This window comes from Notolepis coatsorum (genome assembly GCF_963971535.1).
Source record: "Notolepis coatsorum genome assembly, chromosome: 6".
Lineage (NCBI taxonomy): Eukaryota > Metazoa > Chordata > Actinopteri > Aulopiformes > Paralepididae > Notolepis > Notolepis coatsorum.
The window spans coordinates 14,032,821-14,058,500 of NC_140170.1; the positions used below are offsets into that span (position 1 = coordinate 14,032,821).

The 25,680-nt window shown below is 47.5% G+C and overlaps 1 protein-coding gene across 1 annotated transcript in view; it reads left to right on the top strand.

The window, feature by feature from the left end:
* The window catches only part of LOC311229382 (collagen alpha-1(VII) chain-like), a gene marked incomplete at both ends in the record, with an annotated part of 60,182 nt that overhangs the window by 3,316 nt on the left and 31,186 nt on the right, over window positions 1-25,680 (top strand). The window contains 7 exons of the mRNA XM_084315470.1: window positions 32-154; window positions 1,900-2,172; window positions 5,623-5,766; window positions 6,627-6,758; window positions 7,211-7,357; window positions 14,729-14,863; window positions 17,268-17,417. Of these exons, the coding sequence (XP_084171596.1) occupies window positions 32-154; window positions 1,900-2,172; window positions 5,623-5,766; window positions 6,627-6,758; window positions 7,211-7,357; window positions 14,729-14,863; window positions 17,268-17,417 (1,104 nt within the window). The remainder of the gene's footprint in view (window positions 1-31; window positions 155-1,899; window positions 2,173-5,622; window positions 5,767-6,626; window positions 6,759-7,210; window positions 7,358-14,728; window positions 14,864-17,267; window positions 17,418-25,680) is intronic.

A 25,680-nucleotide genomic window follows, 5' to 3' on the forward strand; every position in this document is an offset into this window, starting at 1 on the left:
CTAATCTCTCGTCTCCCCGTCGTCGCTGCAGAGCCGGGAGCGGGACGCGTGACCAACCTCCGCGTGACGCACGTGAACAGCCGTAGGATGCGAATCGCCTGGACGGGAGTCGCCGGAGCCACGCAGTACCGGGTCACCTTCAGAGAGGGCAGCGGTGAGTACAGGGTCACCTGGGGGTCACCCGGAGGTACACGTCACAACAGCAGTCAGAGTGTATATTTTCAGCAATACGTTTGTTTACCAAGAGGTTCAATTGTTATTAGTGAGATTTTAGTTTTTTGAAATGTGTTGTTTTTATCGCGGAGGTCCGCCATTTTGAATTAGCGGCCGTCGCTGAATGATGACAATTGTAGTCATTTTGAGAAGAGGACACCCAGAACTACACTACCCAACGGATTCTAGCTTCCTGCAAGCAAATTACCTGTGTATGAATTTTTTTTATTTCTCTTATTTCTCTGGAATATATACCACACAACTGAACGTTATTGGCATATATTGGAGCGCAGTTTGTTTGTCTCCACTATTGTGAACATTTAGCAACCATCCCTGTTGAAATTTGTTTCAAAATGGCCGAGCGGTAGCAAGAATAAAAAACCTACTGTACATACAGTAAATTTCATTCTCTGTTCTTCATGCACAAAATGTAACTGTGTTGAAAACCAGCCTATTCTCTACCTTTAACCATGAGAGTTGACTGTGCATAGTGATGGTGTTTTTTCTCATGGAACAATGTAAGACTAATCTTGCAAATGGACCTTGTAGAAGTTGAGCAATTTTCCATTTACTTAGGTATGTATTTTAGGCGGATTTTCAGAAAATAGGGCTCCAGGCTTAAGAGGTTAAACAGACAGTTTGCCGTACAATGAAAGTCTTACTTTGCTAGTCCGCCCTTCTCAAAAAATCACACAATACTTAACAAAAATAATTATAATTTAAATAGAAGCGAGTGCAAAAGAATAAAGTAAAAATAGATATTTTTTTAAAAGGGTATACGATATATACAAGGCACAGTGAGTAACATTGCACGTTATATCTAACCCAACCCAACCTAACCCAACCCAACCCAACCCAACCCAACCCAACCCAACCCAACCCAACCTAACCCAACCCAACCCAACCCAACCTACCCAACCCAACCCAACCCAACCCACCCCACCCCAACCCAACCCAACCCAACCTAACCCAACCCAACCCAACCTAACCCAACCTAACCTAACCCAACCCAACCCAACCCAACCCAACCCAACCCAACCTAACCCAACCCAACCCAACCCAACCCAACCTAACCCAACCCAACCCAACCCACCCCAACCCAACCCAACCTAACCTAACCCAACCTAACCTAACCCAACCCAACCTAACCTAACCTAACCCAACCCAACCCAACCCAACCCAACCTAACCCAACCAACCCAACCAACCCAACCCAACCCAACCCAACCCAAACTAACCCAACCCAACCTAACCCAACCAACCCAACCCAACCCAACCCAACCCAACCCAACCCAACCCAACCCAACCCAACCCAACCCAACCCAACCCAAACTAACCCAACCTAACCCAACCCAACCTAACCCAACCCAACCTAACCCAACCCAACCCAACCTAACCCAACCTAACCTAACCCAACCCAACCCAACCCAACCCAACCCAACCCAACCTAACCCAACCCAACCCAACCCAACCCAACCTAACCTAACCCAACCCAACCCAACCCACCCCAACCCAACCCAACCCAACCCAACCCAACCCAACCCAACCTAACCCAACCCAACCCAACCCAACCCAACCTAACCCAACCCAACCCAACCCAACCTAACCCAACCCAACCCAACCCAACCCAACCCAACCCAACCCAACCCAACCCAACCTAACACGACCTCCTCTTGTCCCCTGCCAGCCCCGGAGCAGTCCGTGGAGCTGGACGCGGGGGTCACCTCCTTCACCTTCGAGGGGCTGCAGGCGGACGCGGCCATGGAGGTCGGGGTGGCGGCGCTGGTGGGTCGACGCGTGGGCGAGGCGGTCACTCTCTCCGCCAGGACCAACACCAACGCGGCGTCCACCACCGTCTCCGACCTGCGCGTCGTCGACGCCACGTCTCGGCGGATACGGATCGTTTGGTCGCCTGCGTCCCGGGCGACCGGCTACCGGGTCACATGGCGCCACGGCGAAGGTTGGTGTTCTCTCGAATTTCACTTTTTTTTATTTTAATTTGAACCTTCTGTAGTGTGGTAGTGAAAGGGTTAACCTTCTGTAGTGTGGTAGTGAAAGGGTTAACCTTCTGTAGTGTGGTAGTGAAAGGTTAACCTTCTGTAGTGTGGTAGTGAAAGGTTAACCTTCTGTAGTGTGGTAGTGAAAGGTTAACCGTCTGTAGTGTGGTAGTGAAAGGGTTAACCTTCTGTAGTGTGGTAGTGAAAGGGTTAACCTTCTGTAGTGTGGTAGTGAAATGATTAACCTTATGTAATGTGGTAGTGAAAGGTTAACCGTCTGCAGTGTGGTAGTGAAAGGTTAACCTTCTGTAGTGTGGTAGTGAACGGGTTAACCTTCTGTAGTGTGGTAGTGAAAGGGTTAACCTTCTGTAGTGTGGTAGTGAAAGGATTAACCTTCTGTAGTGTGGTAGTGAAAGGTTAACCGTCTGCAGTGTGGTAGTGAAAGGTTAACCTTCTGTAGTGTGGTAGTGAAAGGGTTAACCTTATGTAGTGTTACACTATTAGGGTTAACCTTATGTAATAAACACTATGCAACAACCATCAAATGCACACATCACACACATCCACACCCACACACTCACTTTAAACAAACAACTCACTGCAGCACCCACTTTACACACTTTAGAACACCTAAACACACTTTACACTTTATATTTATATTTATTGGTAAAGGATTTGCACTACAACTCGCACACCTTACTGTAAATTGTACCTAAATTGTACCTCATCCCATTTCTGCTCTGCACTATATAGTATTGTATATTAGTACATTGCATAGTATATTGTATATTGTATGGTAACTCAGTTACTTCTATTCTGCATCGAACATTGTACATATGTCTATACTGAACATTGTGACCTCTATTTTTACTTCTATTTTACATGCTATACTATTTTATTTCATACTTATCTTGTCTAGCACAGTCTCTGGAGCGTAACAGTAAGAAGCATTTTGTATAAAAGTATTCTGTACTTCTGTATGACAACTATTAAAGAAACTTGAAACTTGGTAGTGAAAGGTTAACCTTCTGTAGTGTGGTAGTGAAATGTTAACCTTCTGTAGTGTGGTAGTGAAAGGGTTACCCTTCTGTAGTGTGGCAGTGAAAGGTTAACCGTATGTAGTGTGGTAGTGAAATGTTAACCGTATATAGTGTGATAGTGAAAGGGTTAACCTTCTGTAGTGTGGTAGTGAAAGGTTAACCTTTTGTAGTGTGGTAGTGAAAGGTTAACCTTCTGTAGTGTGGTAGTGAAAGGTTAACCTTCTGTAGTGTGGTAGTGAAAGGTTAACCTTCTGTAGTGTGGTAGTGACAGGGTTAACCTGATGTAGTGTGGTAGTGAAAGGTTAACATTCTGTAGTGTGGTAGTGAAAGGTTAACCTTCTGTAGTGTGGTAGTGACATGGTTAACCTGCTGTAGTGTGGTAGTGAAATGTTAACATTCTGTAGTGTGGTAGTGAAAGGTTAACCTTCTGTAGTGTGGTAGTGACATGGTTAACCTTTTGTAGTGTGGTAGTGAAATGTTAACCTTCTGTAGTGTGGTAGTGAAAGGTTAACCTTCTATAGTGTGGTAGTGACAGGGTTAACCTGCTGTAGTGTGGTAGTGAAAGGTTAACATTCTGTAGTGTGGTAGTGAAAGGTTAACCTTCTGTAGTGTGGTAGTGACAGGGTTAACCTTCTGTAGTGTGGTAGTGAAATGTTAACCTTCTGTAGTGTGGTAGTGAAAGGGTTACCCTTTTGTAGTGTGGTAGTGAAAGGTTTACCTTCTGTAGTGTGATAGTGAAAGGGTTAACCTTCTATAGTGTGGTAGTGAAAGGGTTAACCTTCTGTATGTGGTAGTGAAAGGGTTAGCCTTCTGTAGTGTGGTAGTGAAAGGTTAACCGTCTATAGTGTGGTAGTGAAGGGTTAACCGTCTATAGTGTGGTAGTGAAAGGGTTAACCTTATGTAGTGTGGTAGTGAAAGGGTTAACCTTCTGTAGTGTGGTAGTGAAAGTTTAACCGTCTATAGTGTGGTAGTGAAGGGTTAACCGTCTATAGTGTGGTAGTGAAAGGGTTAACCTTCTTTAGTGTGGTAGTGAAAGGGTTAACCTTCTGTAGTGTGGTAGTGAAATGTTAACCTTCTGTAGTGTGGTAGTGAAAGGTTAACCGTCTATAGTGTGGTAGTGAAGGGTTAACCGTATATAGTGTGATAGTGAAAGGGTTAACCTTCTGTAGTGTGGTAGTGAAAGGTTAACCTTTTGTAGTGTGGTAGTGAAAGGTTAACCTTCTGTAGTGTGGTAGTGAAAGGTTAACCTTCTGTAGTGTGGTAGTGAAAGGTTAACCTTCTGTAGTGTGGTAGTGACAGGGTTAACCTGCTGTAGTGTGGTAGTGCAAGGTTAACATTCTGTAGTGTGGTAGTGAAAGGTTAACCTTCTGTAGTGTGGTAGTGACAGGGTTAACCTTCTGTAGTGTGGTAGTGAAATGTTAACCTTCTGTAGTGTGGTAGTGAAAGGGTTACCCTTCTGTAGTGTGGTAGTGAAAGGTTTACCTTCTGTAGTGTGATAGTGAAAGGGTTAACCGTCTATAGTGTGGTAGTGAAAGGTTAACATTCTGTAGTGTGGTAGTGAAAGGTTAACATTCTGTAGTGTGGTAGTGAAAGGTTAACCTTCTGTAGTGTGGTAGTGACATGGTTAACCTGCTGTAGTGTGGTAGTGAAAGGTTAACATTCTGTAGTGTGGTAGTGAAAGGTTAACCTTCTGTAGTGTGGTAGTGACAGGGTTAACCTTCTGTAGTGTGGTAGTGAAATGTTAACCTTCTGTAGTGTGGTAGTGAAAGGGTTACCCTTATGTAGTGTGGTAGTGAAAGGTTTACCTTCTGTAGTGTGATAGTGAAAGGGTTAACCGTCTATAGTGTGGTAGTGAAATGGTTAACCTTCTATAGTGTGGTAGTGAAAGGGTTAACCTTCTGTATGTGGTAGTGAAAGGGTTAGCCTTCTGTAGTGTGGTAGTGAAAGGTTAACCGTCTATAGTGTGGTAGTGAAGGGTTAACCGTCTATAGTGTGGTAGTGAAAGGGTTAACCTTATGTAGTGTGGTAGTGAAAGGGTTAACCTTCTGTAGTGTGGTAGTGAAAGTTTAACCGTCTATAGTGTGGTAGTGAAAGGGTTAACCTTCTGTAGTGTGGTAGTGAAAGGGTTAACCTTCTGTAGTGTGGTAGTGAAAGGGTTAAGATCAAATGTGGTATTTGTTCATCACTTTAGACACTTTTTAACACCACACCCTATTTGATGTATTTATTACTAAAAGATTTGCACCACATCTCGACCTCATTGTTGCATTTTGTACAGTGTTTGGTAGTTTGACCCTTTACTGTATGAAGCACATTAACAAATAAACACACACCTTGAAACTTGAAAACCCGCCGCGCCTCTTCCGTCCGCAGGGGTGGACGCGGTGCGGAACCTGACCTCGGACGTCACCTCCTACACCATCGAGGACCTCCAGGCCGACTCGGCGTACCGGGTGTCGGTGTCGTCGCTGGTGGGCTCTCGAGAGGGAAGCCCCGTGTCTGTGAACGTCAGAACAGGTACCGCGCTCGGTGACTCAAACACAGATCGTCGGTCCGTAGCTCCTCGTGTAGTAGACATGAATACTAGACGTGGCACTTACTGTCCATATACAAGTATATTCGTATTCCCCTGCTTCTCACTGCATACTTAACGTAGACAACAACTAGGGACGTCCGATATTATCGGCCGATATTGGCATTCAAATGTAATATCGGAAATTATCGGTATCGGTTTTCAAAAACCGATTTTCATTTCTTTAACCTTTATTTACCCAGGCAAGCAAGTAAGAGCAAATTCTTATTTTATTTATTGTCAAAAGTATGCATAATGTTGTGTTAATTCCACGACAAGAGATATGTAATGTTAATTACCTGAAATTAAAAGATTTTTATATCGGTATCGGTTGATATCGGTATCGGAAATTAAGAGTTGGACAATATATCGGTATATCGGATATCGGTAAAAGAGCCAATATCGAAGATCCCTAATAAAAACAGAATGGCGGAAAGAATGGTGCAAAATGTTTAAGGCCCCATGCCAATCAAAATAGATGTTTATGTTCTTTTATCACATAATGTCTTGTACTGATATGCCTGTATCTGTCCCAATAATGACAGAAAAGTTGTTTTGTAGGTATGCTTAGATTGTCATTTCCTGGAAGACGGGTAGCCTTTGGGAGAGGTGTTAGTTAGACAATGCCTAGGCTAACCGGCACTATCTGCTTCCATTCATTGTGCTAAGCTAGGCTAACGTGCAGCCAGATAGCTTTCTACTGAACGCACACAGAGAGGAAACTGGTATCTATCTTCTATCTAAGACGGTGAGCTAATTTCCCAAAATGATGGCGCGTTCCTTTAACCTCCACGTCTCTCTGCAGAGCCAGACCATCTCGTCGTGGGAACCGTGACGTCGCTACAAGTCCAGGAGACCCGTGGAGAGATGGTCAGGATAACCTGGGTCGGGGTGCAGGGAGCGACGGCCTACCGGGTGGCTTGGAAGCGATCGGAAGGTAAGACGAAAGAATATGAAACTGACTTTGTCTCTCGGTGGTCTGTTTCTGTTTTGCTTTGTGTTTATCGTTTCATATGTAGTTTTCACATCACTGTCCACTACAACCCTTTGACTTCCACTGTTCCTGCCACAGATCTGATATGTAAAGGCTTGGGGGCAGCTACAGATCAAACGCTCAAATGAAAATGACGCACATTTACAGTATAATGTCAAATATTGTGTCAGATTCAGATTCAGATTACTTTATTCGCCATTTCATACATGTACAAAAAGGAACGTGCTTTGGCATTACAGTGCATACTTTTTTTCACAATTAAGAACAATACAACAGTAAATAAATAATAAGTCAGGGATTTCAATACAAATCTGATTTATAATCTCTGCACCCACGTGAAAATCCATTATGAAAAATACCCATGTGCCCCGTGTCTGTGCTGTACGCTGCCGTAGGAGGAGATGAGAGCAGCCAGCTGGTGGCAGGAGGCGTGACCTCGGTGGAGCTGGACAAGCTGGACCCAGGGGCCCAGTACCAGGTCCAGGTCATGGCTCTGGTCCAGAACCGAGAGGGCTCTCCTGTGTCCGTCACGGTCTCCACACGTAAGTCACATCTTCTACACGTAAGTGACATCTTCTACACATAAGTCACATCTTCTACTCGTACGTCACATCTTCTACACGTAAGTGACATCTTCTACACATAAGTCACATCTTCTACACATAAGTCACATCTTCTACACATAAGTCACATCTTCTACTCGTACGTCACATCTTCTACACGTAAGTCACATCTTCTACACGTACGTCACATCTTCTACACGTAAGTCACATCTTCTACACGTAAGTGACATCTTCTACACATAAGTCACATCTTCTACACATACGTCACATCTTCTACACGTACGTCACATCTTCTACACATAAGTCACATCTTCTACACGTAAGTCACATCTTCTACACGTACGTCACATCTTCTACACGTACGTCACATCTTCTACACGTACGTCACATCTTCTACACGTACGTCACATCTTCTACACGTACGTCACATCTTCTACACGTACGTCACATCTTCTACACGTATGTCACATCTTCTACACGTACGTCACATCTTCTACACGTACGTCACATCTTCTACACGTAAGTCACATCTTCTACACGTACGTCACATCTTCTACACGTACGTCACGTCTTCCACACGTAAGTCACATCTTCTACTGTTTCTATTTTGATTTGATTCGATTTGATTTGATTAAGGATCCCCATTAGCTGGTGCCATAGCAATCAGCTAGTCTTCCTGGGGTCCACACAAAAAAAAACATACAAAAACAATTATTATTGCAAAACAAAATGATTAAAAGTCAGTACTCAACACACAATGCATAATGAAACTAACAATTAAGGTGGCTAAAATTACATGCACAGAAACAGAAAAAAATAATATATATATATATATATATATATATATATATATATATATATATATATATATATATATATATATATATATATATATATATATACTTTACAGTGTTAAATACAATTTAAGATTATTTTAAAACGTGAATCTACTGTAAATGGTATGTTATTTGATACTATCTTGTCTAGCACAGTCTCTGGAGCGTAACAGTAAGAAGCATTTTGTATGAAAGTATTCTGTACTTCTGTATGACAACTATTAAAGAAACTTGAAACTTGAAACTTGAAACTAAACGCAGCAGAGGTTTTGAGGCAGGTTATTCCAAAGAGTCAATGCTCTAAAATTAAAAGATTTATAATAAAACATGTACTAGAGTCACAGCACTCGAGTCCCATCTCCTCCTCGTTGCTCCCGTCACATGGGCGAGTGTAACAACTCAGAGCACCGTCTTGAAGATGTAGCAGCATCTGGAGCCGAGCTCGGGGGGGGGGGGGTGGTCGATGTTGGGTAGCGGGTGGATCGCCCCCGGGTCTGCATGTTGTCTGGGCATTTTGCCATTTTTTGGACCGCCTGGTTGCAAACAAAACATCTAGCGCGGCCATTGTGTTGCCGGGCGGTGGATGCTTTGAACCTGCGTGTTTGGCCAGTCGGTCATGTTATGGCCCTTTTTACTGCAAGCAAAACATTGAACAAAAAAGACAGATTTGAGCCCAGTGCCCCACTTGGCAACATGAAAGACATGTGTTATCCTGCTTTGTCTTTGATCTATATAGACTGAATGGACTCTTGTTTTAACATGGTTCCCCCCCCCACCCCCCCTAATACTAGGCCTTTTTCCATCCATCAAGACTATTCCACTGTTTCCGTCAGCAGCTTACTCAAACCACCTCAGTTTCCATATATACATTCATACACTAAATCCATTTCAGCCTGTTTATAGTTTTCATTTAACACTTTTATCCAAAGCGACTTACAAGTTGTGTACAATAAGTCAGCAGAGGGCGGCTGGGTGGCGCAGTGGGCAAGGCGCTCGTCACCAACGCAAGATATACTGGGTTCGAGCCCAGCTCTCGGCGTTGCTACCAGCTTGGCTGGTCGTTCATACTAACACAATTGGCAGTGTTAGAGGGTGGGAAGCCGGTGGGTGGGTCCTGGTCGTTGTAAACAGCGACTCCTACAGTTCGGTCGGGGCGCCTGCTCAGCGAGGAAAGGATCTAAGGGGGGTAGTGTGATCCTTCCACACGCTACACCCTCTCAGTGAGAGTCCGCGCTGCCAGGTGAAAAGAAGCGGTTGATTGGCTACACATGTGTCGGAGGAAGCATGTGATAGTCTCCGCCCTCCCAGACCGACTGTAGGGGGTAGAGTGCGCAACGACCAGGAAGGGGATTGGGAATTGGCATAACGACTAACATTGGGATGGGAGAGAAACGGAGGAAAAAGGAGGGAGAAAAGATTAAAAATTTTAAATTAAATAAAAAGTCAGCAGGAAGGTTCTGTACAACAAGTCAGCAGGAAGGTTCTGTACGACAAGTCAGCAGGAAGGTTCTGTACAACAAGTCAGCAGGAATGTTCTGTACGACAGGTCAGCAGGAAGGTTCTGTACAACAAGTCAGCAGGAAAGTTCTGTACGACAAGTCAGCAGGAAGGTTCTGTACAACAAGTCAGCAGGAAGGTTCTGTACAACAAGTCAGCAGGAAGGTTCTGTACAACAAGTCAGCAGGAAGGTTCTGTACAACAAGTCAGCAGGAAGGTTCTGTACAACAAGTCAGCAGGAAGGTTCTGTACAACAAGTCAGCAGGAATGTTCTGTACAACAAGTCAGCAGGAAGGTTCTGTACAACAAGTCAGCAGGAAGGTTCTGTACGACAAGTCAGCAGGAAGGTTCTGTACGACAAGTCAGCAGGAAGGTTCTGTACAACAAGTCAGCAGGAAGGTTCTGTACAACAAGTCAGCAGGAAGGTTCTGTACAACAAGTCAGCAGGAAGGTTCTGTACAACAAGTCAGCAGGAAGGTTCTGTACAACAAGTCAGCAGGAAGGTTCTGTACGACAAGGTACAACTCTGGCAGCTAAGGGTCAGTAAGATTATTAATCAAACAGTGTTGAACCTGGGTGCTACAGTCTTGAGTGCTTAGTAGTGTAGACATATTAGTATAGCAGGTAGTAATATACGCAAGGTAGAGTACTTTGTAGAAAAGTGCATACCTAGTAAAATAAGTGTGTTTTTAGTAGAGCTGGGCCGTTAACGGCGTTAACGTGCTGCGTTAACGCTATACTAGTATCGCGCGATAATATAATTAACGCATTAATAAAAATAAAAATAAAAATAAAAAAGTAATTTTTTTTTATTAATTATTTTTACATTTTTTTTTTTTTACCTTTATTTACCCAGGGTAGGTTCGCTGAGCACAGATGCTCTTTTTCAGGAACGCCCTGCTTCACATTCACACAGTTCCATTCACACCTGGGAGCTGCCCAGTACAACCACAGTTGACACCATTGGCCACTGAGCAACTCCACTGGAGCAGTTGATTCAAGCCATGTCACATAGTTCAAGTTTGAAATGATTCTTTCTGTTTTGCTCCTGAGAGTGTGCTAGATACTGTACTGTACTGGTAATATTATTTATTTGTGTTAACTTCTGAATAAAACAACTTATTAAACACAAGTACATCTTATTGAACATTATTTTGATATTTCATTACCAATTATCATAGCAAAACAGCTTTTTCAAACAGTCTGTAATACATTTTGGAAACGGGAGATGGGCTCATGGTGTAATGGGCCACCTGGCCTGAGAAACATAAGGAGGGAAAAAAAAGTAAGGACTTACTTCTGATCATTATTTGGGTAGAACACACATATTTTGAATGCCTTCGGCATTTAATTTTTTTTTAGCCATTTTAATCTAGATTAATCTAGATTAAATCCAGGATTGCAGATAGATTAATCTAGATTAAAAAAATTAATCTATGCCCACCTCTAGTTTTTAGTCGACGGCTGACAATTACAATTGACCTATCTCAAACCCGGCCCTCTTTTCTTGATCCTCCAATCACAACTGTCACTTCCCTCAGTTTGTGATTGGAGATTGTGTCCTTCTATCACCAGTTTAGTTCATTAATAAACGTTCCACGTGCCCTATCCAGCTTGAAACCGGCGAGATTATTTACACCTAAGGTCACGTCAACATCGCCTATCGTTAACCCTTAGTTACAATGTGCCCTTAAGACAGGACGGACACACACACACGACCGTCTCCAAGGTTTCAAGCTGACCAATCGTCAGGTAAAGAGGTTTCACAACCGCTAGAGCAATGAACCAGGATTTACACCAGGGGTCTCAAACTCTATTTACCTGGGGGCTGCTGGAGGTAGAGTCTGGGTGAGGCTGGAGGGAGAGTCTGGGTGAGGCTGGAGGTAGAGTCTGGGTGAGGCTGGAGGGAGAGTCTGGGTGAGGCTGGAGGGAGAGTCTGGGTGAGGCTGGAGGGAGAGTCTGGGTGAGGCTGGAGGTAGAGTCTGGGTGAGGCTGGAGGGAGAGTCTGGGTGAGGCTGGAGGTAGAGTCTGGGTGAGGCTGGAGGTAGAGTCTGGGTGAGGCTGGAGGTAGAGTCTGGGTGAGGCTGGAGGGAGAGGTGAGGCTGGAGGTAGAGTCTGGGGGCTGCTGGAGGTAGAGTCTGGGTGAGGCTGGAGGGAGAGTCTGGGTGAGGCTGGAGGGAGAGTCTGGGTGAGGCTGGAGGGAGAGTCTGGGTGAGGCTGGAGGTAGAGTCTGGGTGAGGCTGGAGGTAGAGTCTGGGTGAGGCTGGAGGGAGAGTCTGGGTGAGGCTGGAGGGAGAGTCTGGGTGAGGCTGGAGGTAGAGTCTGGGTGAGGCTGGAGGGAGAGTCTGGGTGAGGCTGGAGGTAGAGTCTGGGTGAGGCTGGAGGGGGAGTCTGGGTGAGGCTGGAGGTAGAGTCTGGGTGAGGCTGGAGGTAGAGTCTGGGTGAGGCTGGAGGGAGAGTCTGGGTGAGGCTGGAGGTAGAGTCTGGGTGAGGCTGGAGGTAGAGTCTGGGTGAGGCTGGAGGTAGAGTCTGGGTGAGGCTGGAGGGAGAGTCTGGGTGAGGCTGGAGGTAGAGTCTGGGTGAGGCTGGAGGTAGTCTGGGTGAGGCTGGAGGTAGAGTCTGGGTGAGGCTGGAGGGAGAGTCTGGGTGAGGCTGGAGGTAGAGTCTGGGTGAGGCTGGAGGTAGAGTCTGGGTGAGGCTGGAGGGAGAGTCTGGGTGAGGCTGGGGGTTGAGTCTGGGTGAGGCTGGAGGGAGCGTCTGGGTGAGGCTGGAGGTAGAGTCTGGGTGAGGCTGGAGGTAGAGTCTGGGTGAGGCTGGAGGTAGAGTCTGGGTGAGGCTGGAGGGAGAGTCTGGGTGAGGCTGGAGGGAGAGTCTGGGTGAGGCTGGAGGGAGAGTCTGGGTGAGGCTGGGGGTAGAGTCTGGGTGAGGCTGGAGGGAGAGTCTGGGTGAGGCTGGAGGGAGAGTCTGGGTGAGGCTGGATGTAGAGTCTGGGTGAGGCTGGGGGGAGAGTCTGGGTGAGGCTGGAGGTAGAGTCTGGGTGAGGCTGGAGGTAGAGTCTGGGTGAGGCTGGAGGGAGAGTCTGGGTGAGGCTGGGGGTTGAGTCTGGGTGAGGCTGGAGGGAGAGTCTGGGTGAGGCTGGAGGGAGAGTCTGGGTGAGGCTGGAGGTAGAGTCTGGGTGAGGCTGGAGGGAGAGTCTGGGTGAGGCTGGAGGTAGAGTCTGGGTGAGGCTGGAGGGAGTGTCTGGGTGAGGCTGGAGGTAGAGTCTGGGTGAGGCTGGAGGTAGAGTCTGGGTGAGGCTGGAGGTAGAGTCTGGGTGAGGCTGGAGGTAGAGTCTGGGTGAGGCTGGAGGGAGAGTCTGGGTGAGGCTGGAGGGAGAGTCTGGGTGAGGCTGGAGGTAGAGTCTGGGTGAGGCTGGAGGTAGAGTCTGGGTGAGGCTGGAGGTAGAGTCTGGGTGAGGCTGGAGGTAGAGTCTGGGTGAGGCTGGAGGGAGAGTCTGGGTGAGGCTGGAGGTAGAGTCTGGGTGAGGCTGGAGGTAGAGTCTGGGTGAGGCTGGAGGTAGAGTCTGGGTGAGGCTGGAGGGAGAGTCTGGGTGAGGCTGGAGGGAGAGTCTGGGTGAGGCTGGGGGTTGAGTCTGGGTGAGGCTGGAGGGAGAGTCTGGGTGAGGCTGGAGGGAGAGTCTGGGTGAGGCTGGAGGTAGAGTCTGGGTGAGGCTGGAGGGAGAGTCTGGGTGAGGCTGGAGGGAGAGTCTGGGTGAGGCTGGAGGGAGAGTCTGGGTGAGGCTGGAGGTAGAGTCTGGGTGAGGCTGGAGGGAGAGTCTGGGTGAGGCTGGAGGGAGAGTCTGGGTGAGGCTGGATGTAGAGTCTGGGTGAGGCTGGGGGGAGAGTCTGGGTGAGGCTGGAGGTAGAGTCTGGGTGAGGCTGGAGGTAGAGTCTGGGTGAGGCTGGAGGGAGAGTCTGGGTGAGGCTGGGGGTTGAGTCTGGGTGAGGCTGGAGGGAGAGTCTGGGTGAGGCTGGAGGGAGAGTCTGGGTGAGGCTGGAGGTAGAGTCTGGGTGAGGCTGGAGGTAGAGTCTGGGTGAGGCTGGAGGTAGAGTCTGGGTGAGGCTGGATGTAGAGTCTGGGTGAGGCTGGAGGTAGAGTCTGGGTGAGGCTGGGGGGAGAGTCTGGGTGAGGCTGGAGGCAGAGTCTGGGTGAGGCTGGAGGGAGAGTCTGGGTGAGGCTGGAGGGAGAGTCTGGGTGAGGCTGGAGGTAGAGTCTGGGTGAGGCTGGAGGGAGAGTCTGGGTGAGGCTGGATGTAGAGTCTGGGTGAGGCTGGAGGTAGAGTCTGGGTGAGGCTGGAGGGAGAGTCTGGGTGAGGCTGGGCCGCATCAAATATTATATATATATATGATTTTTATTTTTTAGCAAAATCAACTCTGCCTCTCTTTGTTAACTACAACAAGCAATGCTGTTTGTTATATAAGATGAGGTCGGACTCGGCACTGACAGATTTGTGTTCATTGTGCTGCTTTTATAAAGCCTCAAATGACGGCTTACAATATTTCATGGAAGCAAAGTGTTCTGTTTGTCTAAGATTTAAAAAGGTTTAAACTTTACAGCACTGACAAAGTTGAACAAAGTGTTATACAAGTCCCACAACATTAAAAAAAAAAAAAAAAATGTATCGCCCCGCGGGCCACGAGTTTGAGACTCCTGATTTTACACCCGTACCATTTTGACCTGGGTGAATGTAAATGGTGCATTTATATATCTCTTTCATCCAAAGCGCTTTACAACTTGTTCCTCACTCTCACACCTTCACACACCGACGGCGGAGGCGACCACGCAAGGTGCCCACCTGCTCACCGGGAGCAGTCAGGTGTGGTTAAGTGTCTTGCTCAAGGATCGAACCGGGAACCTCCGGATTACGAGACGACTGCTCTACCTCCTTGAGACACTGTTTTTTATTTTTTATTTTTATTACACATCAATGATTACGTGGAAGAGACGTCGCTGACACACGTGTGTTTCTGCTCCACAGCCGGGGTGGTGTCCCCTCCGGCGCCGACCCAGACCAGTCTGCGAGTGGCAGAGATCACCCAGAACTCCATCCTGCTGGACTGGGTCCACCTGAGAGGAGCCACGGGCTACGTACTGCGCTGGAGAGATGCCAGAGGTAACCAGGGCGACCAGAACCAGTGTTTCCTGTTATTTTGTACCGGTCACTAGGGATGTGGTACCAGAGGTAACCAGGGAGACCAGAACCAGTGTTTCCTGTTGTTTTGTACCGGTCACTAGGGCTGTGGTACCAGAGGTAACCAGGGAGACCAGAACCAGTGTTTCCTGTTGTTTTGTACCGGTCACTAGGGCTGTGGTACCAGAGGTAACCAGGGAGACCAGAACCAGTGTTTCCTGTTGTTTTGTACCGGTCACTAGGGCTGTGGTACCAGAGGTAACCAGGGAGACCAGAACCAGTGTTTCCTGTTGTTTTGTACCGGTCACTAGGGCTGTGGTACCAGAGGTAACCAGGGAGACCAGAACCAGTGTTTCCTGTTGTTTTGTACCGGTCACTAGGGATGTGGTACCAGAGGTAACCAGGGAGACCAGAACCAGTGTTTCCTGTTGTTTTGTACCGGTCACTAGGGCTGTGGTACCAGAGGTAACCAGGGAGACCAGAACCAGTGTTTCCTGTTGTTTTGTACCGGTCACTAGGGATGTGGTACCAGAGGTAACCAGGGAGACCAGAACCAGTGTTTCCTGTTGTTTTGTACCGGTCACTAGGGCTGTGGTACCAGAGGTAACCAGGGCGACCAGAACCAGTGTTTCCTGTTGTTTTGTACCGGTCACTAGGGCTGTGGTACCGACATACCTGTCAACAGTCCCGTTTTTCCCGGGATTGTACTGCATTTCAACCTTCTTCACGCCCTGTTCACGGTTCACGGAATTGGCATGTTTTTTTTTCAAAAAAGACAAAAATTATTTTATATAATATTTTTTTTAAACTCATAAAATATATTGGGTCGCACCTAAATCGGCAGGGTCGGTCGGCAACCGGAAACAAACCATTATTTTTTTTAGGCCTAAGTGGTTGCCTAGTGGAGATTTAGGATTCACTGACTGTACACTGTTAAGAAGAAAAGCTGCAAGAAAACTAAATGTCTGGCATCAATGGTTTCCAAATACTGTCAAATTACAGTAAAATCAAATACATTTACAGATTATAACCTTTATTTAATGGTTAATATTTTGATAAAAGGTAATTTACTGTATTTTTATAGCATTTACACTTAAAAGTAGGAAAACAAAAGTAATCTGTAAAATAATACAGTGAATTTCCTTAATACAGGTTTTGACCAGCAGATGGCAGCGACGAGGCAGCTCCATTGGGAAGGGGCGGGGCCGGGTGGTTGGGGGCGGGGCCGGTGGGAGGGGGCGTGGCTAAAATGTGCACGTTTTTTCTCCTGCCAATGTTGACAGCTATGGGTACCGAATCCGGTACTTTTAAGGGTACCGACCGAATCACGTCGGTACTACAGAGTACCGGTTCACGTGAGATCCGCCGGTGCCACATTTAGGTGCTGTATGACGTCACCGTTTAGTTTACGGCGAAACGAAACCCATGAAGTGTGCCGCACGTTCACAATAGTGTTGTTTCCAGGTCTCGCTCGAAAAAGAGATCGTTGATCTCAAGTGACTACCTGGTCAAATAGAGGTTCAATAGAAAAGCTAGATGCAGACAACGCTCGCTGCAATATTATATTATATATTAACAAATTGTTCTAAAGAAATAATAACGATGATAAATTATTTGAAGTTTGGAAATTATTTTTTTACAACAGAGGTAGGTAGATTAAATTTTTAGAGACTAAAGTACCGAAAAAAGGTACCGTTGGGTACCGGTATTGATTCACAGGTGCCCGTTCAAATGTGAGCGGTACCCAACGCTACTGGTCACTGGTCACTCTACTGGTCACTGGTCACTCTACTGGTCACTCTACTCACTGATTGGTTGGACTTCACTGGCTACATGCAGGTTGCAGCGCTGGTATGTTTTCATATAAGGCTGTTCTTGGTCAACTTCATGGTACATCAGTTCCAAGCTTGAATGAATAAAAAAAACTCCCTCAACCTCAGATCCAGCACCTGGATGCACTTTAAAATACCGCCCGTGCGGACCGAGGCAAGTACAAGAATACTATTTCATTTCGGCCCTTGGTCCTGGAAGGACCTCCAGACACGTCTCAGACTTGCCTTTCCGATCTCCTTGTGTGTTGCTGCTGTGACCCCCTGTCGCCTCCATTCACATGTAAATCCTGATCGGAACGTGCAATGTAACTCACTGTGCCTTGTATATATATATATTTGTATCTATTTTACATTATTTTCTAGCACTCGCTTGTATTTAAACATGTTTAAGTTAAGTATTGTGTGATTTTGTGTGAAGGGTGGACTAGCAAAGTAAGAATTTCATTGGATGGCAAACTGTCTGTCTAATTGTGCACATGACAATAAACAATCTTGAATCTTGATTTTAAATGTGCTATATAAATAAAGTTGACCTTGACCTTGATGTCTTCCAGAGACGGGGCGAGGACAGTCCATCACGCTGCCCTCCTCCTCCAGCTCCTACCGGGTCACCGGGCTCCGTCTGGGCCTGCGGTACCACTTCACCCTGCAGCCCACCTTCTCCAGCGGGCCGGGACCGGAGAGCGACGTGGAGGAACGCACTGGTGATGATGATTATGAATCACAGTGACCGAGCCCAGCTGCTCTTCTGTCCACAGTGACCGAGCCCAGCCGCTCGTAATTTATTCCAGATTGACAGATTATGAAAGTACAGAATGTCAGCATTCTCAAATGATGTGTCATACGTTGGAATCTGTGAGCAGATGTCAGAGCAGAGAAAAACAGAGACAATCCAATTTGGCTGCATTTTTAGACCGGTTAACCTGCAATGGCCATTTTGGCCATTTTAGTTTTCGTTTTTGAGGACTGCATTATTTTTTTGCAAACCAAAACAACATACTTTATACTTATAGCACATACAGGAGCCTTGTCTCATTTGAAAGATGACATTCTGAAGTTTCTGATTCCAGAAAGAAAATTCACTTTTAGTGCTAACATAATAGAGTTACATAGGTCTGAACTTGGGTTGTAGAAAAGCGTGTTACTCAAGTTTTTTTGTAGTAGTTAGTAGTCCAGAGGTAGTATTTCCCCAGAAAGTGGTATGGCTTACAAATCCATACGGGCCCATAGCCTGAAGCCTTATTTAGTACATGTCCAAATTCCATAAAGATCCATTCAGAAATAAGTAATTAGGAGTGATTTTGGTAAATTGTGTACAAAAGAAAAATTTAGTTTTCTCATAGACTTCAATTAATTCGGCTGTTCTTCTCTTCCTGTTTTTGCTCGTTAGTTTCTTTTTAGTTTTTTAGATTCATACATCCCCACGTGGGGTATCATTGGAAGCCACACTCATTGGCTACAAGAATTCACAATCATTTTCGAGATCGGATCTAGATTGACAGAACTACTGCGGCAAGTGTCGGGAGTGGTATTTTGCGCATTACCGTGTACTTTGCACAAGCCTCAAATACCGGCATGTAACTCGAGAACCGCTGAACGGATTTTGTCGGATTTTGTCGCTATCGACAGGCAACAAATAAGCGTTCAATTCGATATATATATATTGTATTACAAAATATGCACACACAAGCCACTAGGGGTCGCCAAAGTGCTGGTGGGCAAATCGTCCTAAAAAGGTCCCGCCGGCGGGACGTTGCAGGCTAAGAGGTTTGAAAATCAGGTACTAGGTCCCACAAACTGCCTTTTTTAAACAACGTTTTTTACTATTTCGAGACACTATAAGTGTTAGCCTGTTACAGTAAATATGTTCTTAGACAAACAATTATACTAATAATAATAAATAATAATAATTAAAAAAATATATATATAAACATTTCATGAATTTTCTCGCGATCTGACTTCCAGACATGAGTCTCTTACCGCTGGGCCCGGTCACATATTAGGTTAGATTAGATTAAAAAAATGTATTGTCATCATGCAGCACAAGTACAGTACAATGAAAATAAGTTAGGCATTCAACCAGAGTGCAAATGTAACAGTAAAGTGCAACAGTAATATACAATGTACAGGTGATTAAACTGGAATATATATAAATGAGTACTACTGAGTGATAGTGCTAATCTGATGTATGTACAGTGTGACAGTATTAATATGTACAGTGATACAGGTATAAATACACTAAGGTAGTAGTCATACTGGCCAGTGGTATAAGAGTAAGAGTAGGGTATATACAGATATAGATATAGTATCTACAGGTATGTAAACAGGAATATATGCAGATATATTCAGACGGGTGTGGATCAACCAATGAATAAATTCTTGCCGTATATATATTACATTATATACAGTACATATAGTATACTGTATAGATATCCACATCTGTCTGTACATACTTGCATATAATCCTTTTTCTATATCTCTATCTGTACATATCCCTTACCTACTCTTACTAGTTACGCTGCTGGCCAGTATGACTTACTACCATAGTGTCTTTATATCTGTATCACTGTGCATATTAATACTATATATATATATCTGTACATATCTCTTACCTACTCCCACTAGTTACACTGCTGGCCAGTATGACTTACTACCATAGTGTCTTTATACCTGTATCACTGTACATAGTAATAATATATCTATATCTGTACATATCTCTTACCTACTCTTACTAGTTACACTGCTGGCCAGTATGACTTACTACCATAGTGTCTTTATACCTGTATCACTGTACATAGTAATACTATATCTATATCTGTACATATCTCTTACCTACTCTTACTAGTAACACTGCTGGCCAGTATGACTTACTACCATAGTGTCTTTATACCTGTATCACTGTACATATTAATACTATATCTATATCTGTACATATCTCTTACCTACTCTTACTAGTTACACTTCTGGCCAGTATGACTTACTACCATAGTGTCTTTATACCTGTATCACTGTACATATTAATACTATATCTATATCTGTACATATCTCTTACATACTCTTACTAGTTACACTGCTGGCCAGTATGACTTACTACCATAGTGTCTTTATACCTGTATCACTGTACATATTAATACTACAACTCTGTACATACATCTGATTATTATTCAGTAATACTAATTTATATACTTTATATCCAGTTTAATCACCTGTACATTGCTGTTGCACTTTACTGTTACAGTTGCACTCTGGTTGGATGACAAACTTCTTTAGGTTAACCCTTTCACTGCTGCACTACCAAACAGTTAACCCTTTCACTGCCACACAAGAACATGTTTATTATGTTGAGACAATGAACACACGACCGTGTGGTTTCATTACTTTATTCGACTGACTCTTAGGTTACAAACACCAGCCCTACCTTGAGCGCTAACCACGCCTGTCTATTAAAGGCACAGTAGCCTACAATGTAACTGCTAGTATGTCACAACCTATACGTAGCATAACAGGACATAACATTTCCCCCCCCCCTTCCCTCTTGCAACAGCAATAGAACATTCCAGTCCATGAACAGAAACTGAACACTTCAGTCCACCAACCCGTGGCATTTACCCAGTAACATAGTCCCCATGCCAAGCGGGTGGAGCCCTCACCCTCTGAGGGCGAGCAGGCTGGGGAGCAGGGTCTGGTGGTTGTGGTGGGTTACCTCCCACCCTGGTTGCTTCCAAGCGGGGCTGCCAACTGCGGGTTGCAGCTTGGCTCATGGATGATGCAGGCAGTGTCGGGGCACCCACCTTATGCAGGCGGTTTGAGTGCCAGCGAGAACCATCATCTAGTCTGTAGGTGGCCGGACCCAGTGACGGGTCACTCGGAGGGGTGCTGACCAGTATGAGCTCAGCTTGTTCTTGCGGTTGGCGTGTTTAATCCTGACCCAATCCCCTGCTGACATAGTGGGAGTCTGTACTCTGTGAGAGGCATCATACCTCCGTTTCATCTGAGCCTGTGAGCTTTGGACCTGATCTCTGGCCTTCTCGAGCCCAGGGCTCTCGCATGCAGGGGCCGGTTCAGCTCTCAAGCAGTCTAGTGGTTGTTTCATTTCTCGCCCAATCATGAGCAGAGCCGGAGAGACCCCTGTGGTGGAGTGCTTGGATGCCCGGATGGTCAGGAGAGTTTGGGTGAGTGCAGCGCTGAAGGTTTTCCCCTCCTCCAGGCAGGCTCTGATTCCATTCTTCAGAGATTTGTTTAGGCGTTCAACGCCGCCGTTACTTTCAGGATGGTAGACCGACGTCCTGATGTGCCTGATGGACCTCAGTGACAGGAACTCAGAGAACTCTGCCGAGATGAATTGAGGCCCATTGTCTGTGGTGACGACACTGGGCAGGCCCCAGCGCCCAAACAGCTTGACGAGGTTGTCGGTGATGCTCTGTGTGGTGATGGAGCTGAGTTCGATGGCTTCTGGCCACTTCGAGTGTAGGTCGTGCACGACCATCAGGTAGCGGGCATGTGCCGGGGCCCCATGAAGCTCTCCGCATAGGTCAACCTGAATGTGCTCCCACGGCGCGGACGGCCACGGGGTCGGGGTGAGGGGTGCTGTAGCCGGCTGGCCCGTTTTCCCACTCAGCAGGCAGCAGGTACAGTTGCGCACCAGCTCCTCTATGTCGCCGTCTATGTGAGGCCACCACACAGTGTCTCTGCAGCGTTGTTTCAACTTAACCACCCCCAGGTGGCCGTCGTGCGCCATGTGCAATACCCTGGCCCTCAGCGCCTCTGGTATAATAGCGCGGTGACCGCGGGCGAGGCACACCTCCCCCCAGCAGGAGAGCTCGTCGCGGACTCGGCGGTAGGGGAGCAGTCTGTCCTCCACCGTGGCTGGCCAGCCGTCCTGGATATAGGCACGGAGATTTGTAAATGTCTCATCTTCAGCCGCAGCCTGCTGCAGCTCAGCCAGCGTGACTACTGCGCTGAGCGGTCCATGCAGCATGTGGACCCAGTCCACGTCGTCCTCCTGTTCAGGACTCGCCTCACCCGCCTCTTTTGTCGTAGAGACGGCTCTTGAAAGAAGGTCAGCTACCGTGTTAGAGCGCCCCGGCATAAACTCGAGTCCGAAGTTGTACTGATTCAGCCTATCAGCCCACCTCAGTAGCCTCATAGGCTTGTGCCCCGCCCCTCGGGTCGCCAGCAGCGCTGTCAGAGACTGATGATCTGTGCGAATGGTGAACGCCCTGCCATACAGGTAGACATGCCAGCGTTCGCAGGCCCACAGACAGGCGAGGGCCTCCCTTTCCCCCACCGAGTATTTCTGCTCGGCTGGTGTGAGGGCCCGAGAGGCAAAAGCCACTGGACGCTCTACCCCTCCATAAACCTGGCATAGCACGGCGCCGAGCGCCACCCCAGAGGCGTCACAGGTGACCAGGGTGGGCGCGGTCAGGCTGAAATGCGCCAGTGTTGGCGGGGACGTGAGCTGCCGTTTGATGACGCGCACTGCCTCCCGGCAGGCCGGGGTCCAGTCCCATACCGCATCCTTGCGTAACAGCTGGCGCAGAGGGGCCGTCGAGTCAGAATAGTGTGGCATGAACCGGAGGTAGTAGGCAGCCATGCCCAGAAAAGAAGACAGCTTGGACGGCGACTGCGGGTCCGGCAGGGACAGGATTGCTTCGGTGTGGGACATGATCGGGGTGATACCCTCCCTGGAGAGCCTGAACCCCAGGAACTCGACCTCAGTAGCTCCAAATGTACACTTCTCCGCGTTGAGTGTGACCCCGTTTTGCTTGAAGCGCTGGAAGACCTGCTCCAGGCGAGCGTCGTGGAGTGCAGCGGTGGGCGCATGCACCACCACATCATCCAAGTAGATGCTGACCCCCTGGATGCCAGCCAAAATGAGCGACATTATTTTCTGAAAACAGCTTGGGGCTGATGACAGGCCAAAAGCCATGCGCTTGTACCTGAAAACCCCCACATGTGTGACAAACGCTGTGAGGTCCATACTGCCCGGTGCCAGGGGAACCTGCAGGTAGCCGTGACGTAAATCCATTTTACTGAAAATCGTGGAGCCATGGAAATGGCTAGTCAGCTCCTCCGCTGTGGGGAGGGGATACTTGTCAGGGATGATGGCTTTGTTTACGTCTGTCAGATCGACGCATAGACGCAGTCCGCGCCCCCCCCGTTTCTTGGCTATCACCAGGTTGGACACCCAGGGAGAGGCGTTGATCGGTTCTATGACGTCCTCCTTCACCAGATGACGAATCTCCTCCTCCACCGCATCACGGAGGGCCAAGGGAATGCGCCGCAGCGGCTGAATGACGGGTCGGACAGACGTGTCCACCGAGGGCTGGTGCACAAATCCAGTCATACAGCCCAGGCCTTCGAACAGTGTCGGGTGATGGTCAGGCCAGGACGCGGTGACCTGCAGGACGCGTAGACCCCCAGCGTCGGTCAATGTGAAGTCCAGAGCATGAAACAGGTCTAGCCCCATGATGTTAGCCCCTCTCCGTGTGATGTAGAACTCGGTGTCAGGGATGTGTCTCTTTTTGTACTCCACAGGTAGGCAGGCTACCCCTAAAGTGGTGATCGGGGCGTGGCCATACCCCGACAGGGCGTTTGCTGCTGTAGTCAACGGCACGTGACTGAAAAGCCGGTCATAAGTGGACTTATTCAGGAGCGACACTTTAGCCCCTGTGTCCACGAGGAGTGGTATGGAGGCCCCACCCACACGACATGTGCAATGACTGAATGAGGCCTGTGGGCTTTGTACTGTATTGATGGGAACAGCCCCAGACTGTGCGTGATCAGGAGGAGAGCGACACCAGCGCGCAAAATGGTTAACCCTGTTGCAGTTACGGCAGCGCTTGCCTAGAGCAGGGCAGGACAGGTCCCTGGTTGCATGCTTAGGGGAGCCACAGTTACCACAACGCCTTTGTCCATTCTCCCTCTCCCTCGGCGCCCTGTCTGCCACTCTCTGCACATCGAAGTTGTCACCGTCTGCGCCAGCTGCCTCCTGGGCCACGTTCTGAACTCCGGGTGGAGGTGACGTCACAGGCTCATGCACCACGCGGGAAAACTTGCGCGCGTCAGAGATAGCTGTCTCCAACTGTTTTCCAATCACTACTGCATCAGCTAGTGTCATGGCGTCCGGCTCTAATAACAGTCTCTCCCTCAGTTGAGCACACAATGTTCTTTCAATCAGCTGGTCGACTATGAGTCCATCCTCCAAGTTCCTAAAATCACAATGCTTGGCTAGCTCCCGCAGGGCAGACACATATTGCGAAACAGTCTCACCAGACCTCTGTGCTCTCTGGCGGAACTCAAACCGGTACATCCGACGGCTTCTTCCCGAGCTAAAATGCGACTTCAGAGCCTCGGTAGCAGTAGAGTACTGATCGTCGGGTAATGTAAGCGTAGCATAAATCCGTTGCCCCTCCTGTCCGAGGCAGTGTCGCAGAAGTGCGCACTTCCTAGCTTCTTCCAGATCCTCCAGTCCCAACGCCAATAAATAGTCCTCCAATGACGTTAGCCATCTAACCCATGGAACCGCTGGGTCACCGGGAACAGGTAGAAACGGTGGTGGCGGTGGTAAAACGAAATCAGCCATCCTCGTTCGCCAATTATTATGTTGAGACAATGAACACACGACCGTGTGGTTTCATTACTTTATTCGACTGACTCTTAGGTTACAAACACCAGCCCTACCTCGAGCGCTAACCACGCCTGTCTATTAAAGGCACAGTAGCCTACAATGTAACTGCTAGTATGTCACAACCTATACGTAGCATAACAGGACATAACAATGTTAACCCTTTCACTGCCACACTACAGAAGGTTAACCCTTTACTTGTGCCGCGTGACGACGAGAACGACATCTACATTTACATTTAGTCATTTAGCTGACGCTTTTATCCAAAGCGACTTACAAGTTCTGTACGACAAGACAGCAAGAAGGGTACAACTCTATCAGCTGAGTAACAATGTTTATCAAAGTGTTGCATGTTACAGTGTAGGTTAGTTTATTAGGACAAGTGCACGACAGTAAGGTTAGTCAGGGTTAGATTTTTTTATTTATTTTTTTATCATTTCAGATAATGGTTGAAGAAGTGAGTCTTTAGTCGACGGCGAAAGATTGGACGGGATTCGGCTGTCCTAACTGGGATGGGTAGTTCATTCCACCATTGTGGGGCAAGGACTGAGAATAGGCGGCTTCTCTTTGATGACCCTCCGGGAGCTTGGATAGGAGTAGGTCTGAGGCGGCCAGAAGATGCAGAGCGTAGGGGTCTTGAGGGTGTGTAGTTAGAGACCATTGACCGGAGGTAGGCGGGAGCGGTTCCCTTTGCCGCACGGTATGCTAGGTCGAGGGCCTTGAAGCCGATACGTGCAGCAATGGGGAGCCAGTGCAGGTCCCTAAGAAGTGGGTTGACATGGGCCGGCTTTTGCTAAGTGAAGTGCCTCTGTGACCGCAATGAGGGCCGTTTCTGTGGAGTGGCCAGTCCGGAAGCCAGACTGATTGGGATCTAGGAGGTCATTCTGTAAGAGATAAGCAGTAAGTTGGTTGGATACAGCACATTCAAGTGTTTTAGAAAGGAAGGAGAGAAGAGAGACAGGACGATAGTTGCCTATGACGGTGGGGTTCAGGGTTGGTTTTTTTATGAGGGGCGTGACTCTGGCTTGTTTTAGGGAGGTGGGGACCACCCCCGAGTTGAGTGAGGAGTTGATGGTTGCAGTTAGGAATGGGAGGATGTCCGGTGCTATGGTCTGGAGGAGTGGGGAGGGTAGCTGGTCCAGCTGGCATGTAGTCGGGCGGTTCGACGTTACCAGTGTCAGGGTCTCGGCTTCTGTAATGGGAGAGAAAGATGACAGAGTGAAGGATGACGTTCTCGATTCAGTGTTTGGAATGGGTGGGGGTTGGGAGAAGGAGCTGCGGATGTTCTCCACTTTTTCCTCAAAGAAGATCGCAAAGTCTTCGGCAGAAAAAGATGAGGG